We start from the raw sequence: 21,270 nt of genomic DNA, 5'->3' as shown, positions 1-21,270 counted from the left end.
ACTTCTCGGATCAGTCCTAGCCGAGAAGGAGCCTCTCGGATCAGTCCTAGCCGAGAGCAAGAACAACTTCTCGGATCAGTCCTTGCCGAGAAGGAGTCTCTCGGATCAGTCCTAGCCGAGAGCAAGAACAACTTCTCGGATCAGTCCTTGCCGAGAAGGAGCCTCTCGGATCAGTCCTAGCCGAGAGCAAGAACAACTTCTCGGATCAGTCCTTGCCGAGAAGGAGCCTCTCGGATCAGTCCTAGCCGAGAGCAAGAACAACTTCTCGGATCAGTCCTTGCCGAGAAGGAGCCTCTCGGATCAGTCCTAGCCGAGAGCAAGAACAACTTCTCGGATCAGTCCTTGCCGAGAAGGAGCCTCTCGGATCAGTCCTAGCCGAGAGCAAGAAGAAACTTCTCGGATCAATCCTAACCGAGAGCAAGAAGAAAGCATTCTCGGATCAATCCTTGCCGAGAGAGAGAAATAAAGAGAGCCAGGGGGGTCGGATTTAACCCTCGGGTTTTGCAGGTTTTTCAAGAGACAGGGAGAAAACCCTAAGGAAAAACAAGAAGGTAATGGGGGGTTAAGATTTAACTCTCAGGTTTTGCAGGTTAGCAGGTTTTCAGAAGGAGACAAAGATCGGGTTTCCTTAGACATGGAATTCCCATTATTCAAGCAAGCTTCGGATAAGGGAATTGGGGGGTAACTGTTGGGGATAAATCCCACTCAACCCGATCCAAAGAGAAGATTCAAAAGTCAAATAGGTCCAAACAGATAAGAATAATGATAAGATAAGAATAATGATCATATCAGAGGTCTAAGAAGATATCAGATCAGAAGTCTAAGAAGATGTCAGATCAGAAGTCTAAGAAGATATCAGATTAGAAGTCTAAGAAGATATCCAATTAGAAGTCTAGTAAAGGATTGAAGTCCAATTAGAACTCGGACAGCAGTTCTAGATCAACAAGGAGCAGAAGTCCTAATCCAGGTTTGACTCCACATCTATGCCTATAAATAAGCTCATACCCCAGGTATAAACTAAGACTCAATTTTATGCATAGAGCATTATTTTCTCACAGAAGCTAACTTAGGCATCGGAGCGGGACCCCCGGAAGGGTCCCTAGGTTTTGTTGTTTTGCAGAGTTATTGAGAAGCGTGAAAAATATCAAAGGAACGTGCAGATTCACACCATACCGGAAACTGTACCAACAGAAGGAAAAATCATTTTGATCATGAAGGATCGTCCTTGCTCTCATAGGAAAGAAAGTAAGAAAGTCAGAAGCCTATTGATTGAGGACTCAGGTGGTAGCTAAGGCAATTCAGCATTTCAAGTTTTCAACTATTTTCCTGATATTCTTTCTACAAATATTTATTGTGGACCCATACGGATGTTTTTCATTTCAAAGTTCTTCCTGTCAAACTCTCAAGATTTCTGTTTCATTTTTATGAATAAAGTTGTGCACACATGTATACCATGTTAGAATTAAACTTAATATTCTGCCCCTTCTTCACAGAATGTGTAAATTAATTATTAAAAGAAAAAAACACATGCCTCCACTGTCAGTGTGCGTCGATGGCTGTAGAACAAGAGTATGATGTTGATGGCTAGGAACAAATACCATGTGTATGAAACCCACAAAAGAGTATCCTCTTCGTCACATTGCAATTATAATGTTTTGTGCACTTTAAACAAATGTATTACTTCTTCTTTCTTTTTTCTTTTCTTTTTCTTTTTTTTCTTTTTAATTGAATAAGGAAAGGTTACAAGGGAGAGTCATTCTCACTCCTGATCTGAAAGGAATGAGTGAATGATCTTATAAACGAAAAAAAAAAAAGAAAAAAAAGAAAAAAAAAAAAAAAAAAGGTGTGTTTTTCAACAATAGACTTAAAACAAACTAAAATAGTGCTGAAATAATTACAAATAATAAGAAATGAGTCAAACAAGTGACTCAGTTCTTTTCAAGGGCCACACATGGCAGTTATAGAAACTAAAAGGGCACATATTAAGGCTAACCTATTTGAATATTTACTTGGGAACAACAACAACTAGCAGAATGAGGTTTAAGGGGTAAAAGTATTGTTGTTTGAATCAAGGACCGCAGAAGAGAGGCACAAACACATACAAATCTAGTTACAAAAGTTTCTCTTAAAGGGAGACAATAACTCATGTAACATAAAATGACAAAAACAAACAAACATCTAAAACACCAAAAAAAAATAGCAACTTCAGCGTCTAGCTGAGCGGAGGAGAGCTGCAAGTGAGCTGGTGCGTGGAAGGCATATGGAGAAACGATCGGCAGCTACGAGGAGCTGGAGCACCAGAGGTTGTGGTGGAGTGGCGCGTGGATGGCAGGGATTGTCAGAGGAATGTAGATCTAGCTTTTAGAAAACCATATTTGAGAACTTTGACAAAGTCAACTACTGACGCAAAGTAGAAGACAGAAAATGTGACGGAGAAAGAGACTAACAAGGTGGAGGAGCCATGACGCTAAGGTTGCGATTTTGGGTGGGATAAGTTGTACTGGACGACAGATAAAACCTCGAGAGAGGTAAATAAGATTAGAGAAATATCTAGACAAACAACAGCAAAAGGTAAAAGATACATGAAGGTAAGAAGACGAGGAGGGAAAAGATGAGATCTTTCCGCTCCCCTCCCTTTGGCGGCTAGAATGAGAGAAAAAACAGCGAAGGTTTAAGTATGAGAGAGAATAAAGCAAAAGGGTGTTAAAATTATCTTAATCAAAAAGAACAAATGTATTACTTATTTGACAACAAGATATGATCTTGCAAAAAGATAATGTTTATCAATAAATTAATTATTTTCTCGATTGTTTAGGACAATTGGAAATCTGTTTGATTTTTGAGGGGTTTCTTTAAGCATATTCAATAAAATATCCTTGGATTGTGTTCTGTAGGCTGCAGCCAAAGGGTGCTTCCATTTTTTGCTAGTTTTGTGAAGTGTTTTGAAATTTTTGGATTAGGATGCTTTATAGTTATTTGTTTAAATTTGAGAGAATTTAAGTAATTAATTGTGAAATATCACTTATGGGACCTATTTGATCAAATAAAAATTAGACTGCTCAATTATTTATCTTGTCAGATAAGTTTCATAAGCGGTCCCTCATAATCACCTGCATAAATTCTCTCAATCCGAACAAATAATTACATTAAGTTCTAATCAGAAATTTTTAGGTGAATTTTGAAAGCAATACAAGAATTGTGCTTCTTGAACAAAGTTGTAGCTTTTAATGTAGATTCAATGGCGTCCTTTTATTTTTTTAAAAAATTTTAATAATTTTTTTTTTTTAATTGTAAATAACATGTTCCTGTTAAACTGTAATTGATGTGCTGAGTAAAAGAAAATATACACAAGAAAATTGTCATTTATAACTAGTATTGGATATGATTGATCCTCATGCATCTCCAACAATAATAGTTATTTTAGTTATTTAAAAGACATATTTTTTATTTTAATTACTAATTTTTCAATATAAACTTTAATAGATTTTTTATTTTACTTTCTACTTTTTTAAAATAATAATTTTTAATGTTTTAAAAATAAAGATAAAAGTAAAAATATAAAGAGCAAACAATTCGAAACTCTTTCTTCAACAAGAAAAATAATATTTTATTCTTATTATGTGCTACATTGAATAGAGATGTAAATAAACAAATTCGTTCGACAACCCGCTTAATACCTGCTCGGTTTAGCCCGATCTGAACTCAAGTTCAATACTATAGAAACTTGCTCGTTACTGTAGAATCCCGCTCGATTAGTAAGTGATACATACCTAAGCTCGGCTTGTTTAAAGTTTGATCGGATCGCTCGCCCGGTTCGTTAGTCCGACTCGTTAACTCGTTCACATGTCTTATATATTACTAAAAATGAGTTATATAAATTTAAGCTTGTATATTAGTAATTAAGTAATATATATTATATATGTTACTTAATATTTGTATGTGTGCGTATTAGTTAACATACTAATTAGTTAGTTTATAAACTAACATATTATCTAGTTAATTAAGATATATTAAGTAAATGTAATTGACTATATATTATTCGATATTTTTTGTATATATATAAATAAGCATATAGTATACTAGCTGAGTAAATATTTTATTACATATTAATTATGATACTTTGATAACAGTATTTAGTATGTTAAACTAACATATTAAGTTATTGATAGTTAGTATGGAGATTATTCACAAACTCAGGCTTAAACTCTGCTTTGAGCACACATTGAAAAATTTAATAGCCTACCTCGAGCTCTAGTTGAGTCGAGCTTGTCGAGTAACCCGACTCGGCTTGGCTCGAATGTCATTTTCAACAAGCTCGAGCTCGCCTGAGTTTTAAACAAATCAAGCTTGAACATTCATTTTATAGCTTGGGTCGAATTCGAACTCGACTATTTAAGCTCGACTCATAAATGAGCTAATCTTAAAATCTTAAAACTCGATTTGGCTCGACTCAGCTCGATTACATCCCTAATAGTGAATAACAATTACTATTCACTTAGCAAAATGTATTTTTTACCTCTTTTGAATTTTATCTGCCAAAGATAAAAATTGAGTATTATTAACAAAAAAAAATACAGTTTTCCTAATCTCCAACGAACAGAAATTGTAATTGAAAGCTTGACACATAAAGGGTCAAATATTCCTCCTCACAGTTCTGTAATTTTCTGGGTATAGTCGATCCCCTTCCATTAAAAAAACTACAGTATTCTTCCTTCAAAAATAAAATTACAGTATTCTAGAAGAACATGGAAAACCACGGTAAATTGAATGAAAAGTCAACGACAACATCAAAAGACTACAACACGTGGCCTTCATTCAGCAGTCCTTCAGAAACCTATTCCGATTACTTTCCCAAAATCCCATCTTTTTCAAAAGAAAAAGAAAAAAACCCCTAACCCTGCTAATTCATCATCTCTGCGTTTGTTGGGCATCAAATTCTTTAACCAAGCAACACAGAAATCCGAAGTTGATGGCCAAGGAATTGCCGGAAGACTTGGTGACAGAGATTCTGGTATGGCTTCCGATCGTCTCTCTATTGCGATTCAAGTGCGTCTCCAAATCCTGGTACGCTCTCATTACTCACCAAAACTTCATAACAAAACACCTCCAACACAACAACAACAACAGAAACATCCTCCTTAGAATGCACGACAAAATCACTAACGATTTTGTTGTATCCACGCTTTCTCATGAAACGCTCCAACTATCCCACACACAACCTGCACCTCCATCGGTTTTTGGGATCGACAAGGGTAGTATTTCTATCGTGGGTTCTTGCAATGGTCTTGTTTGTCTCCAGGACAAGTCATTACATAATTTCAAGGTTGTTATATGGAACCTGCAACTAAAGAAACAAAGATTGTCCTTAACCTGTCCCGCTACTTCATCGGAGTTGAATGTATCGAATTTGGTTTTGATGCCAAAACTAATGACTACAAGATAATCAAACTTCTTTATCCCTTTCACGTCTTTAACTCAATCTCAAGTGAAATCCAAAGTGAGGTATATACCTTAAGTGCCGATTCTTGGAGACGAGGCGATAGCCCCATGTGTTGTGCTTTAAATCCTTATATCTGTGGCTTGAACACATACGTCAATGGGATGGCTTCTTGGGACGCACGTGTTGATGATTGGAAGGGTGTTTTGTCATTTGACATGAGCAATGAGGTATTCCTAAAAACATGGCTGCCAGATGTTTTGATGGTTGATGGTTTGAATAGTGAGAGAGACTTTTTCTTGTTGAATGAATCTATTGCTATGGCAGTTACTATCCTGGTTGGAGATGGACCAAATGGTGACTGGGACGCCCACATGTGGGAGAGTTTCTTTGATATATGGTTGTTGCTTGAAGTTGGTGTTAAGGACTCCTGGACTAAGCTTTTCACTATTGGACCGTTTAAAGAAATTGAACGACCATTAGGATTCTGGAAGAATGAAACTATGTTCTTGGTAAAAGATGACGAACAGCTGGTCTTGTATGACCCCTTGACCAAAGAAATGAGTAATTTGCTAATTGGTTATGGAGTAACAGGCTGGACAAAATTGGTTACTTACATGGAGACCCTAGTTTCTATCAAGCATTTGAAGAGCAGGACAGATGTTGACAATGACCATCTCTATATTTCAGTTACAAGTGTGTTTCAAGCAGCATAGATGTGCTGAGACAATATATTTTTGCATCTTGTCAAATGATGTTTTGTGAAATATTCATTCTCCTTTGGAGCAATAATGGGAGAATTTTAAGATTAAAGGAGATGTACAAGGGTTCTGAACATGATCTTTCTTTTTACATATCATGCAGAATTACTTTTTCAGTCCCATATTAGTATTTCTTATATTTATTTTCAGATATTTTCTTCCTGCTTTCTCAAAGAAATTTACTCTTGAAGAGGTTTTGGTACTTAGATATGGTTGATGAGGGCAGTGGACATAAATTTCAAATTGAGCTCTTTGATTATAGGTCAAATGACTTAGATTTGATAAAAATGACATAACACATTTTTGCCTGTTGGTCAATGTCTTTCAATTTACATAACGAGTCAGCAACCTATATCTTATAGTCTAATTTAAAGAAGAATAAAAAAAATTAGGGATAATTGCACCGTTGCTCCCTGTGGTATACCATAATTATTTTTCACTCCCTATAGTTTAAAAAGTTCATGGGAGGTCCTCGTGATATGCAATAATTACAAATCGATCCCTGGCGTCAAATTCTGTTAAATTTTTTAATAGATTTCGTCAAATGCCACGTCAGCGACACGCGTCGCCAATAAGATGGCGACACGTGTCCACTGTAATAAAAAAATATAAATTTATTAAAAAAAATAAAAATACTTGTTTTTTTTTAAAAAAAAATTAAAAAAAAAAAAGCTGAAGGGGCCGCCCCCAGCCACTGGGGAGGGCCACCCCTGGAAGATCCAGGGGTGGCCGCGCACCACCCCTGCGGCCACTGGGGGTGGCGCGCGCCCCCAGCTTTGGGGGTGGCCGGCTCCTTAAGGTTTTATTTTTTTGATTTTTTTTTTTTGTTTTTTTTTTAAAAAAAAATAAGTATTTTTATTTATTTTTTAATAAATTTATATTTTTTTATTACGGTGGACATGTGTCGCCATCTTATTGGCGACACGTGTCGCTGACGTGGCATTTGACGGAATTTGTTAAAAAATTTAACAGAATTTGACGCCAGGGATCGATTTGTAATTATTGCATATCACGAGGACCTCCCATGAACTTTTTAAACCATAGGGAGTGAAAAATAATTATGGTATACCACAGGGACCAACGGTGCAATTATCCCTAAAAAATTATAACTATACCCGGGCAAGTTTAAGTGGGGCTTTTTATTTAAAATTAAATTTTATTTGATTTAAAATTATATTTTTATTTAAAATTCATTCTTCTCGCTTTTTAGGATGCAATATTACATATCAAGTTTTTTTATCCATAACTAAAAGTATTTATAAATTAAATAAACATGATTTATAATAATAATAAAAAATTATATATACTATGACTAGAATAAAATAAATTAAAAAAAATAGAACGATAAAACCTAATTTGTAAAAGGTCGGTTCTCTTTCATCTTTATGATACGATTATCTAACACTTTTAACATACACAAGAAAAGACAAATTAGTGTAAGAATATTTCTTAATATTGAATAAAAAAAATTAATGCAATTGATTGATTGATTTTTGGTAACTAACCCCCTCCCCCCCTCCCCCTTTTTTTTTTTTTTTTTTTTTTTTTTTTTTTTTTCACATATCAGATATGGAATGGTTTTAAGGACTTAAAAGAAGAGAAAAATTCAAATTCGAATAAGATTAACTTGAATTGGGAAATTAAGATAAAAAATGGAAACTCATAAAAAGTAGGATTTGAAAAGGAAACTTAAAAACTTTCCATCTTCTTAACATTTTTTTTTAATTTTTTCATTCTATTTTGATTCTTGAACGTTGGAGTTAAGGCGTAAGGCTTTCAATTTTTTTGAATGTTGGACAGTTGGACTTAATTAAGTCTTAATCTTTTGAATGTTGGATTTAATTTTTTGAGAATCGGTAATTAATTATAGCCTTCAATTTAGAGACTTTTCATATCTCATTCTATTTTGAACTTTGGTAATTAAAGCCTTCAATTTAAAGACTTTCCATATCTCATTTTATTTTGAACGTTGGTAGTTAAGGCCTTCAATTTATTTTTGTTTTGGTTTTGGAAATAAATCTCCATTAATATTTCATAATTAGAGGCCTTGTTAAATTGGGGCCCTGCATTATATTAATGTATTTTTACCATAATTTGGGGCCTTATTATAGTGTATTGGTGGTAATTAAGGCCTTTTTTTTAAAGAAATAAATCTCTATTAATATTTTTTGAATTGGGGGCCTTAGGCGCCGCCTAATCCGCCTAAGGCTCCAGCCGGCCCTAAACTATATGATACGTGATATGAAATATTTACGACTTTCTATACAACTATAACAACTTTTTTTAAATCAAACATTGGATATGTGATCTACAAAATAAATAAATAAATATCCAATATGTATGACTCACATATAAGAAGACATGTCAAATTGTTAGAATTGTAAAAAATTATACATGGGGCGAGTGACCAAATAGAATACAACACATGTACGACAATAACCCATGTAAAAAAATTACAAGACAACTAGCTAAGAAGGAAAGTAATTTATAAGACACGCATCCTCTTTTTTTATTTTATTTTATTTTATTTTTAGAACATGTAGCATGTTTCATGTGCTACTGTATATTGCTGAAAAAGGCTTGAAGGCTTACATCTTGAGAAAGAGGTACAAGATCCCTACACTCTAAGTCAGAAGGATCTGACTTAAAAAACAGCTGCTGGAGCGGAAACACCAAATCTTACCAAAATTACATTTAAGCCTCTCTTACATTAACGCACATTCTCAAATAAAAAAATGACTGATCTAGCATCTAGCCAACAAAAATTTCAATAAAATTTGAGTAATACACAGACAGATTGTACCGGAGAATCAAGAGGAATACAGAACACAAACACAGGAAAAAAAAAATAATCCAAAAACAAGCTGCCAGTAGTGGAACAAAAGTTGGCTTCGTCGGAGATTGCGGCGTGTGCAGGCCACGCGCTTTCACCGGTAGCACCCTGCCGCAGATCGGATGCCGTAGACCCCAACCGCAACCATGCACGACTTGAAAAGGTGGAGTGTGGCCGTCACGTGAGCCAAAGAGCAAAAAGCTCTCTGGTGCGTGATGACCACGCGCCAAGCTCCGACAACCAATACGACCTATGCTTCATGCAGTGAGAGTGAAGGTAGGGGTGTGCAAAACCTGCAATCCCCGCCCCGCCCCACCTCACCAGTCAAATGACCGGGTTTTCAAGTTTTTTTGCGGGTTAGGGTCTTAATTTGAGAAATTTATGCGGGGCGGGGCAAGTTGCGGGTTTAACCTTTTAAAAAATGCGGGTCCCTGTCCCACTCCGTCCCACACCGCACAAAGGAGAAAAAAAGAAAATAAAAATAAAAAAGGGGTCCACTAGCTCATTTCATTGTGTGAGAAATACAATTTTTATGGTTCAATTTCATGGGATGTTAAAGTGTACACATTTTTATTGTATTGTTATTTGAAATAATCTTTTCATTACTTCTGGAAAAGACAAGAAAATTGATTACATGGAATAGTGAAATATTATAACTTTTTATTCTTTACATTTATTCAACTATGCTTTGTTGATGGGAGAAAATAGAAATCATGTTTCTTAGAATTTTATCTTATAGTTGATGGGGCTTTTAGTTTAAAAGGCTAATTCCATGGAAAATGTTCTTGAATGGAAATATGAATTTAATTTTTTATTTAAAAAACCAGTATTTTTTTGAATTTTTTATTTTTTTACAAAATAAAATCAAAAGTACGTAAATGCCACTCAAAATACCCGCACCGCCCCGCAATACCGGCAATCCCCGCCCCACGCGAACCCGTCCCGCACGGTTAGTCTTTAAGTTTTGGCAACAGCATTTGTCACAAGATGTGCTTCAGTATTGCTTGGGACGTCCATAGCAATGCCATCTACTCCTTGGAAGCGGTGATGCTCAAGGTGATATTTTTGAAAGGTGACAGACATGGGTACACCAATCGGGAGGTTAGCAAAAATCCCGAGCCAACGGTTGTAGACTGGAGTTGAGAAGGCAAGATTGTGGCTGAGTTCATGGATGGCTAAGAATAGGTTGTGGTTGAGAAAAGAGCCAAAGAAGTAGGCTGTTGCTAGTATCTTCAGCCAACCATCATTTTGGAGCAAGGTAGCAGTCCATAGTTGAAGAAAAACAGCCAAAGCTATCTGCAACACCACAATTACAAGGACATGAAACAGAAATTTCAATAACAATAGCTGATTAGCTCATGGTCATGTAAGTCTCAATATTCTACAGAGCAGAACAATCACTATATACAGTCACCACTACAGAAAAAATCAGCTTCAGAAAAACAATGTGGTTCACTAAATAAATACATTCCCAAGATTGCAGATAATTTCGCTACTTGATGCTTCTTACTGCAAGTCCGTGGGGATTAGGAGGGTGTTCAAAGGAAAGAATGTTCAAATATACTAAAACCAGGCTTTTGCTGGAGAAAATGGCTTTTGAAGTTTCTTTACAAATTCGAAGGCACGACAGAAGACTTTTATAAATGCATAATTAGCACTTTCAATAATATCACCATTTCTAAGCCAGCATAGCTCATGCATAGAAATTTACCCTTCTTCGAACTACACAAAGAAAAGCTTCTAGTTTCCAAATCACTCATATGTTCTAAAGCGCTACTTGTTCAGATGCATATCACTCTAAGCACCACATCTACAACAAGAACAATAATCAAACTACTTTCAATGCAACAAATGAGAGAGCTTTAGGAGACTAGGCGCATAAGACGTCTTGTAAAGCAAAAGATCAGATGTACTCTTTTGTTCATTACAAGAAGGAGAAGAAAATATAAACTATCAGCATGACAAGCACTTGTACCATGAGATCTAATGGAAACCCTTTACAAATTTTTATATGTAGGTGGATTCAGAATTGGTATAAACAAAAGACAAATGTTGATGCAGAACACTCAATTCTCAAATGGCAAACCATGCACAGATAGGAAAAATACGTATTTCTATGCTCTAAAGAGAAACACTAATCAATCCACTCAGAAATAACAGGTGTTCTCTCTACCTCACTAAATTGCTTGTTGTACATTAAAATGACATATGAAAGAACAGGATCGAAACTCTTAAGTCATTCAAATTCTTCTCTTAAGAAATTGATTTGCAAGGACAAAATATTTATAAATCTTCTGAAGCAAACATGTTAAACATTCATTCAGCATATTCCATGATGATAAAACATTGAAAACATATTTCTCAACACCACTGAGAGAAAGGGGGGGGAGTGGAATATTCTATTAAAAATACAATATTGGAGACAAAAATATGCCTGAAGCTTTATCACCAAATCCAAATGAGCTGCTTTAGGATCTAGAATTCATTGGTTTATGTCAGCAAATGGGACTCAAACTCAAATTCATTGGTTTCTTGGAGTGGATCAGGGATGGCTGGTGTACTGAGGTGGAAGGCTATCCTATGTATCAACTCCATTCAAAACTAAAGGCCACTAGTCAATCCTGAAAGCAAAAAATCTAGAAGTGTTTGGAGGTTTGGATCAGAAGGTTCAGCTTGCTAGGCAAGCTCCTGCTTGGGCTCAAGTCTCTTTTTTGGCTTCTCATGGAAATGTGGATTGCCACAAGAAGGAGAGGGAGTGTATGCATGAGTATGTCTCTATTTCTACTGCTGAGGAGAATTTCCTTAAGCAGAAATCCAGGAATCAATGGCTGAATCTTGGAGATGGGAATAATGGCTTCTTCCATAGATTGGTCAAAGTTAGAAATTCTTCTAACCTGATCAAGACTTTAAAGGATGCTGAGGGGAATCTTATGGAGGATATATAGCAAATAAAGGAGTTGGCTACTGCTTTCTACCATAAATTGCTTGGTGAATCAACTCATCATTTCTCTCAATCCGAGTTTCCTACCTTATTCAGAAAAAAAATTTCTCCTTCTAGTTCGACTGGTATGGTTGCAGAGGTGACCAAAGAATAAATTAAACGCAGAATCTTCTCTATGAGTAAGAACAAGGCTCCAGGGCCGGATGGTTTTTTAGCTAGCTTTTACCATAGAGCTTGGCCTATTGTTGGTGATGTGGTTATGGAGGCTGTTTTAGAGTTTTTAAAAACCGGGAGGCTGCTCAAAGTGGTAAATGCTATAATTATCTCTTTAGTCCCTAAGATTTTAAAAAAAAAAAACCCCTCTTCTATGGGAGATTATAGGCCTATTTCTTGTTGTAATGTGATCTATAAATGCATTACCAAGATCCTTGCTAATAGGCTTCTCCCGAGACTTAATGAAATTATTAGCCTCAATCAAGGTGCTTTTATTCCTAATAGAAGCATTGCTGAAAACATTCTTCTTGCACAAGAGTTGATTAGTGATTATCATAAAAGTCAAGGTAAACCTAGGTGCACCCTCAAGGTTGACTTAATGAAAGCATATGACTCGGTTGATTGGAAGTTTGTGCTGCATTGCTTGGTTTGTTTTGGAGCTCCTTTGAAGTTTGTAGGCTGGATCAAAGAGTGCATTACTAGCCCTCGGTTCTCTATTTCTCTTAATGGCACTTCAGTGGGCTATTTTCAAGGAAGAAAGGGTTTAAGACAAGGGGATCCTATCTCCCCTTATCTGTTTGTTGTTGCAATGGAAATTCTTTCCCTTTCATTGGCTCAGGCAGCTACTACTAATCCTAGATTTGGCTTTCATCTGAAATGCCACTCTTTGAAGCTTACTCATCTTTGTTTTGCGGATGACTTGCTTATTTTTTCTGCTGCTAATTTGCATTCTATTAGATCCATTAAAGATACTCTTGCTGAATTTGAGGGACTCTCGGGATTGAAATCTAATCCAGTAAAGAGTTCTTTCTTTTGCTCTAGGGTTAGGCCTGTTCATAAAGAGGGTCTGTTGAGTGTATGGTAGATGAGAGAAGGCCAGTTTCCTGTTCGGTATTTGGGTGTGCCTCTTATTACAAAGAGCCTTTCAGCTGCAGATTGTGAAGGCTTGCTTGCTAAATTCACTGCCATAATTGATTCTTGGTGGTCAAACATTTATCATTTGCAGGCAGATTGCAATTAATCTCCTCTGTTCTGTTTAGCTTGCAAGTATTCTGGTTTAGAGTGTTTATGTTGCCAATGAAAGTAATTCAGATGCTGGAGCATAAACTTAACAGGTTCTTGTGGAGTGGAAATTGTAAATGATATCTCTGCCACCTCATCTAATACACGTGCAGAGTCATCATGTCCAGATTCATCATCACGTCCAGATTCAGTTGAAAACTCATTCAAACGATCTCTAACTAATGGATAACATCTAGAGATAGGATTCTGTATTTTTGAATTTGAATTGAGATAGATTAGAATTCTGTTTTTGTAATTCAAACTTTAGATAGGACTACATGTAATCTAGTCCTCTATTTATACCATTCTATACATCAATGAAATCATTGAAGTTCAAAATCTTTCATGGTATCAGTGTTGTAATTGCTCACACTTTTTTTTCTTTTTTCTTTTTTTTCCTTCGATCTTTTCCACACTATTTTCTTCCGCTCATTTACTATCTCATTTATCTATGGCCTCCAGTTCTGCCGACTCTCCTCCATTCATTTTGCCTAATCTTGGCCAACTTATGACCTTCAAATTGGAAGGACCCAACTACATCACATGGTCCAACCAAATGATTCCTATTTTGAAGACAAACGACTTGATGGGTTTCGTGGATGGTTCTGAGCCGTGCCCTCCCAAGTACGTTCTAGATGATAAAGGGACAGCTACTGCTACCCTCAGTCCAAATTTTCGTCTTTGGACTAAGAAAGATCAATTTGTTTTTTCTTGGATTAATGCAACTCTCTCGGAAAAAGTGATGTCGACAACCTTTGGTGTCACTAGTGCTAAGGCAGTCTGGGATTCCCTCTCCAGCCGGTTTGCCTCTCATTCTAAGACTCATATTTCTCATCTTCAATGCCAACTTCAGAGTCTTCATCGAGGTTCCAAGTCTTGCATTGATTATCTTGCAACAACCAAGCAATTTTTTGCTCAACTTGAAGCTGTTGGACAACCGGTTACTGATGATGCACTTATCGGTTACGTGGTTGGTGGACTTCATCCCTCCTTCAACTCGATTGTTACTTCTCTTTCGGTGGCTTCTCGTCACAAGTCACTTACCTTCATCAAATTCCATGATGAATTACTCTCTTACGAGCTCCTGTTGGAAGGCCAAAATGCTGCTAACACTGCTGATTCTCACCATTTTGCCATGTTCTCCTCCAAGCCGAATTTTCATCCTCAACACCGTAAGTCCAAACCCCCTGGAAAACGGTGGAATGGTCCCAAACTTGCCACTTCTTCACCCAAGTTTCGCCGAGCAGCTTCGTCTCCTCCAGCATCGGACAAACCACCATGTCAAATCTGTGGGAAATTTTATCATCAAGCGTTGGATTGTTTTCATAGGATGGATCATGCCTTCCAAGGTCATCATCCTTCTACCCAACTATCTGCCATGGTTACCACCTTCAATTCAGATATTGCAAATGACCCGTGGTATGCTGACAGTGCTGTCAATCAGCACATTACTGCCAACCTGGAGCAGCTCTCCGTACATCAGCCGTATTTGGGTTCTGAAGATGTAGCAGTGGGAAATGGTACAGGTTTGAGAATTCAAAACACTGGTTCTATAGTTTTTCACACTCCTTAATCTTCCTTTCATCTCTCTAAAGTCTTACATTGTCCTCAAGCTTATGCTAACCTACTCTCAATTAATCAATTTTGTCAAGATAATGCTTGCTTCTTTATTCTCACTGGTTCTCATTATTTTGTTAAGGACAACCGCACGGGTCTCACCCTCCTAGAAGGCCAGAGTGAAGGAGGTCTTTACCCTATTCGGTTGAAATCGTTTTTCGTCAATAAGCAGCATGCCTTGACTGCTCTCTTAGGTGTCAAGACGTCTGCAGCTGTGTGGCATTCTCGTCTTGGTCATGCTTCTCAGCCAGTTGTGTCTCAAGTTCTCCAGCAGTTTTCTCTTCCGGTCAGTGGAATCAAACAATTGAATGGTGTTTGTGAACCTTGTCAACTCGGCAAAAGCAAGCAACTTCCATTTCTATCTTCTCCTCGAGTCTCTATGCGTCCTTTAGATCTCATCCATTCGGATGTTTGGTCATGTTCTACAAAGTCTTTAGGTGGTTGTTCTTATTATGTTTTACTTATTGATGATTTTTCAACGTTCACTTGGTTGTATCCCATTCATCATAAATCCGATGATTTCTCTATTTTTCTGCAATTTAAATCTCTTGTGGAAAATCAATTCTCATGTTCCATTAAACAATTTCAATGTGATGGTGGTGGTGAATATATGTCAACTCAATTTAAAAAATTTTTGGTCACTCATGGCATACTTCACCGCATTTCTTGTCCTCACACACCACAACAAAATGGTGTGGCTGAGCGTAAACATCGTCATATTATGGAAATGGGATTGTCTTTACTTGCACAATCTCATCTCTCTTCCATATTTTGGGTTGATGCTTTTGCTACATCGGTTTTTATAATAAATCGTCTTCCTTCTCCAATAATTGACAATGTATCCCCCTACTTTAAACTCTTTAACAAAAGTCCATATTACTCTTTGTTTCGTTCCTTTGGGTGTTTCTGTTTTCCTCTTTTACGTCCATACTCCACTCATAAGTTAATGTTTAGGAGTAAGCACTGTATTTTCTTGGATTATCGCAATAATCACCGTGGGTATCGCTGTCTAGATCTGATCTCTCGCAAGGTTTATGTGTCAAGGCATGTGGTATTTGACGAGTCCAGATTTCCTACTGAAAAGGGTGTCCTCTCTCCTACCACTCTAGGTTTGGTATCTTCTTTTCTTTTTCTATTTTTTGTAACATTCCATCTTCATCTTCAGTCCAGATACAACATGTTAACACAGACACACCTCCATCACTACACGCCTCATCTCCACCTCTACCGAGTGATACTTCCTTGCCTATTTCATCACATGACCTGTCCCCTGCTCACCAGGTTTCTTCTCCTATAAGTTCTTCATCTCTACACAGGATACTTCTCCACAAGATTCTTCCCAACATGTTGAATCCTCTGATCCGATTATTTCCCCACCTCCCGACACTTCTTTAGCTCCTATTTCCACTCATTCCATGCGCACCCGCTCTAAGACAGGTAATTTGCGGACTCATTCCTTTCCTAATTACACTTCATTCTTCTCCACCAAGCATCCTTTGTGTGCTCTTTCCAGTGTTTCTTTTCCACCAGAACCTACTTGCTACTCCGAAGCAGCCAAATCCCATGAATGGAGAGCTGCAATGGGTGATGAATTTGATGTTCTTATTGCAAATTAGACTTGGTCCTTATGTCCTTGACCTTCAAACCACAATATCATCCGGAGTAAATGGGTTTACAAGATCAAAGAGAAGCAGGATGGCTCTATTGATCGTTATAAAGCAGTTGGTTGCTAAGGGCTTTGATCAAGAAAGTGGGGTGGATTTTACAGAAACTTTCAGTCCTGTGGTGAAGCCTTCCATAGTCCTGGTTCTCTTGGCCCTTGCTGTCCAATTTAATTGGAATATTCGTCAACTAGACGTCTCGAATGCTTTTCTCCACAGTCACTTGCTTGAAGAAGTGTATATGGAACAACCTAGAGGATTCATTGATCCTCAATTTCCCTCTCATGTTTGCAAGTTGCACAAGTCTTTGTATGGCCTTAAACAAGCACCGCGAGCTTGGTTTACACGCCTTTCTCAGACAATATTGGAGCTTGGGTTTGTATCTTCTTCTGTTGACAGCTCCTTATTTATACTTCATCGAGGAACTATGCATCTCTACTTATTGATCTATGTAGATGATATATTATTAACTGGCACATCTACATCCCATATTGTCTCTGTTATTACTCAGCTTCAACAAGTTTTTAAACTTAAGGATCTCGGCAACTTGCATTTCTTCTTGGGAATACAAGCTGTCCGTTCTTCTCAAGGCTTACATCTAAGGCAATCAAAATATATTTTAGATCTTCTATCCAAGTCCAATATGTTGGGTGCAAAGCCATTTCCTCTCCATGCCTTGCTGGTTCCAAAATGTCCACTGCCAATGGTGATCCTTTATCTCCAACAAACATTACTACCTATCGCCAAACAGCAGGGGCTTTACAATATTGTACTTTAACACGTCCAGATATTGCATTTTCTGTCAACCAGCTATGCCAACACATGCATCACCCATCTACTCTCCATTGGACAGCGGCTAAACGAGTTCTACGTTATCTCAAAGGCACTATTGACCACGGCTTATGGTTCACCAAAGGACCCTTGACACTTCAAGCTTTCTGTGATTTTGACTGGGCGGGTAATTCAAATGATTGTCGCTCCACAACAGGAATTGGCATAGCTTGGGATCATCTCTCATTTCTTGGACTGCCAAGAAACAATCTGTGGTTGCACATTCGAGCACAAAGGCTGAATATCGTGCCATGGCCATTGCCACTACTGATCTCTTTTGGTTGCGAATGTTATTTAAGGATCATGATATTCTATTATTTGCTACTCCACGCCTTTGGTGTGATAATATTGGGGCTCTTGCACTTGCTTCTATCCTTGTTTATCATGCTAGGACTAAGCACATAGAAGTCGACTACCACTTCATTCGTGAGAAGGTGCTCAAAGGTGATATCTCCATCAAATACATTAGCACACACGATCAAATTGCTAACATCTTCACTAAGGGTTTGAGTTCAGCCAGATTTCAGTTTCTACGTGACAAGCTTATGGTTTGTTTCGTCCCCATCAACTTGCAGGGGGCTGTAAACGATATCCCTGCCACCTCATCTAATACACGTGCAGAGTCATCACGTCCAGATTCATCACGTCCAGATTCAATTGAAGACTCATTCAAACGATCTCTAACTAATGGATAACATCTAGAGATAGGATTCTGTATTTTCGAATTTGAATATAGATAGATGAGAATTCTGTTTTTGTAATTCAAATTTTAGATAGGATTACATGTAATCTAGTCCTCTATTTATACCATTCTATACATCAATGAAAATCATTGAAGTTCAAAATCTTTCAGAAATGATTCTCATGCTAGAGCTAAAGTTGCGTGGGACAAGGTGTGTGTTCCTAAGAAAGAAGGGGGGCTGGGAATTAAAAGAATGGCTATTTAGAATCGGGCAGCTATGTTGAAACATATCTGGAGTCTCTTTGCTCAGGCTGGATCGCTTTGGGTTGCTTGGGTAGGAGAGAACTGGTTAAAGGGTAGAAGTTTTTGAAAGATTTTTATCCCTAAATCCTGTTCTTGGAGCTGGAAACAACTTCTGAAACTAAGAGAAGTGGCCAAGAAGTTTTTAAGCTTCAGGGTAGGTGATGGTAACTGGATATTCATGTGGCAAGATTGTTGGCATCCGGACGGTTACCTCCTTGACAAGTATGGATATAGACTTGTTTATATATGATGTAGGAAGTTGTGTTGATGCCAAACTTTCTTCCATCATCCGAGAGGCAGGAGGTTTTAGCCATATGCTCATTTGGAATTTCTAGTTCACATCCAAAGTCAGCTTCCATTAGTGAAGATTGGGTTGGAGGATCTAGCTGTCTGGAAATCCAAAAAGGGAGTCTATAATTGTGCAGAAACTTGGGATGCTTTAAGAGAGAAGGAGGCTATTGTGATGCGCCACCGTGTGGTCCCAATTCATTCATCATGGCTTCTTGGAGTTGGCGGGTATATACTTATGATTGGGAGGGTGTTTTGTCATTTGACATCAGCGATGAGATATTCCTAAAAACACTGGTGCCAGATGATGTTTTAAATGATAGCAAACACTTTTTCATGTTGAAGGAATCGATTGCTATGGTAGTTAAGATCATGGAAGATGGTATTTCAGATTATTCGGAAGAAGAATGTTTGGACGACGTAGCTTGCTTTGATATATGGTTGTTGCTTGAAGTTGGTGTTAAGGACTCCTGGACTAAGCTTTTCACTATTAGACCGTTAAAAGAAATTGAAAGACCATTAGGATTCTGGAAGAATGAAACCATGTTCTTGGTAAAACAGGACAATCAGCTGGTCTTATATGACCCCTTGACCAAAGAAATGAGTAATCTCCAAATTGGTAATGGAGTAACACGCCGGACAAATTTGGTTACTTACATGGAGACCCTAGTTTCTATCAAGCATTTGAAGAGCAGGACAAATATTGACAATGACCATCTTTCTATTTCAGTTCCAAGTGTGTTTCAGGTAGCATAGATTTGTTGAGACAATATTTTTTGCTTCTTATCAAATGATGTTTTGTGAAATATTTATTCTCCTTTGGAGCAATAGTGAGAGAATTTTAAGATTAAAGGAGGAGTACAAGGGTTCTGCACATGATCTTTCTTTTTACATATCATGCAGAATTATTTTTACAGTCCCATATTAGTATTTCTTATATTTATTTTCAGATATTACAAACAATTTTAAATTTAAATAAAAATAGATTTAAGAGCAAAAAGGGACGAAATGTAATATATATATATATATAAACGTTTAACAACGTTGTTTAAAAATTACTTAAACTTTTAACAAATTCAATTTATATAGCGAGTCAGCGACCTATATCTTATAATCCAATTTAAAGAAAAAAAAAATTATAAGTACACAAGAGCAAGTTTAAGTGTGGCTTTTTATTTAAAATTAAATATTTTTTGATTTAAAATTATATTTTTATTTAAAATTCATTCTTCTCGCCTTTTAGGATGCAAAATTACTTATCAAGTTTTTATATTCTAGTTTTTATATTTTTTTTATTTATTTCTTTTTTTTAACTATAACTAAAAGTATTTACGAATTAAATAAACACGATTTATAATAATAAAAAAATTATATATATTATGACTAGAATAAAATAAGTTAAAAAAAATAGAATGATAAAACCTGATTTGTAAAAGGTCAAATTTTCTTTAATCTTTATGATAGGATTATCTTAACACTTTTAATATGCACAAGAAAAGGTAAATTAGTGTAAGAATATTTCCTAATATCGAATAAAAAAAATGCAATTGATTGATTGAGTTTTTTTTTTTTTTTAATCACCGATCAATATGGAATGATCTTAGGGACTTAGAAGAAGAGAGAAATTCAAATTCGAATAAGATCGACTTGATAGGAAAATTAAGATAAAAAATGGAAACTTATAAAGAGTAGGATTTGAAATGGAAACTTAAAAACTTTCCATCTTCTTAGCATTTTTTTTCTTCATTCTATTTTGATTCTTGAACGTTGGACTTAAGGTGTAAGGCCTTCAATTTTTTGAACGTTGGACAGTTGGACTTAATTAAGTCCTATTTTTTGAACGTTGGGCTTAATTTTTTGGACATTGGTAATTAATTATGGCCTTCAATTTAAAGACTTTCATATCTCATTCTATTTTGAACGTTGGTAATTAAGGTCTTCAATTTAGAAACTTTTCATATCTCATTTTATTTTGAACGTTGGTAATTAAGGCCTTCAATTTATTTTTGTTTGGAAACAAATCTCTATTAATATTTCGTAATCGGGGGCCTTATGAAGTTGTGGCCCTTGCATTATATTAATGTCTTCTGTGTGATCACTATTGATCGTTTTTTCGGATTTGGTTTTGATGCCAAAACTAATGACTACAACGTAATCAACGTTGTTAGTTACAATTACACTGACTTATTCATAAGTGACTTATATAGCTCAATAGCAGATTCTTGGAGAAAAGTTGATACGCCACCGTGTGGTCCGAATTCATTCGTCATGCCTTCTTGGTGGGTATATGCTTATGATTGGGAGGGTGTTGTTTCATTTGACATGAGCGATGAGATATTCCTAAAAGCATCTGTGCCAGATGATGTTTTGAAAGATAGCAAACAGTTTATCATGTTGAAGGAATCAATTGCTATGGCAGTTAATATCATGGAAGATGGTATTTCAGATGATTCAGAACAAGAATGGTTGTACGACGTAGCTTGCCTTGATATATGGTTGTTACTTGAAGTTGGTGTTAAGGGCTCTGGGACTAAGCTTTTCACTATTGGACCGTTTCTAGAAATTGGACAACCATTAGGATGCTGGAAGAATGAAATCATGTTCTGGAGATATTCTGGCGAAGAGCTGGTGTTGTATGAAC

The 21,270-nt window shown here is 36.6% G+C and overlaps 2 protein-coding genes across 2 annotated transcripts; one reads left to right on the top strand and one right to left on the bottom strand.

The window, feature by feature from the left end:
• Positions 1 to 5,331: 5,331 nt before the first annotated feature.
• Positions 5,332 to 6,153, top strand: LOC133868912 (F-box/kelch-repeat protein At3g06240-like). Its single transcript, XM_062305910.1, has one exon. It carries the CDS (start codon positions 5,332 to 5,334, stop codon positions 6,151 to 6,153), a length of 822 nt encoding a protein of 273 aa, XP_062161894.1.
• Positions 6,154 to 9,988: 3,835 nt separating this feature from the next.
• On the bottom strand, positions 9,989 to 11,895 carry LOC133868911 (sphingolipid delta(4)-desaturase DES1-like). The gene is made up of 2 exons (XM_062305909.1): positions 11,770 to 11,895; positions 9,989 to 10,327 (listed from the first exon to the last, which is right to left on the bottom strand). Exons 1-2 carry the CDS (start codon positions 11,893 to 11,895, stop codon positions 9,989 to 9,991), a joined length of 465 nt encoding a protein of 154 aa, XP_062161893.1.
• Positions 11,896 to 21,270: the final 9,375 nt, after the last annotated feature.

Source organism: Alnus glutinosa, chromosome 5 (assembly GCF_958979055.1).
Source record: "Alnus glutinosa chromosome 5, dhAlnGlut1.1, whole genome shotgun sequence".
Taxonomy (NCBI): Eukaryota; Viridiplantae; Streptophyta; class Magnoliopsida; order Fagales; family Betulaceae; genus Alnus; species Alnus glutinosa.
Note: the sequence above shows the minus strand (reverse complement) of the source record. Positions and strands in the feature narration are given on the sequence as shown.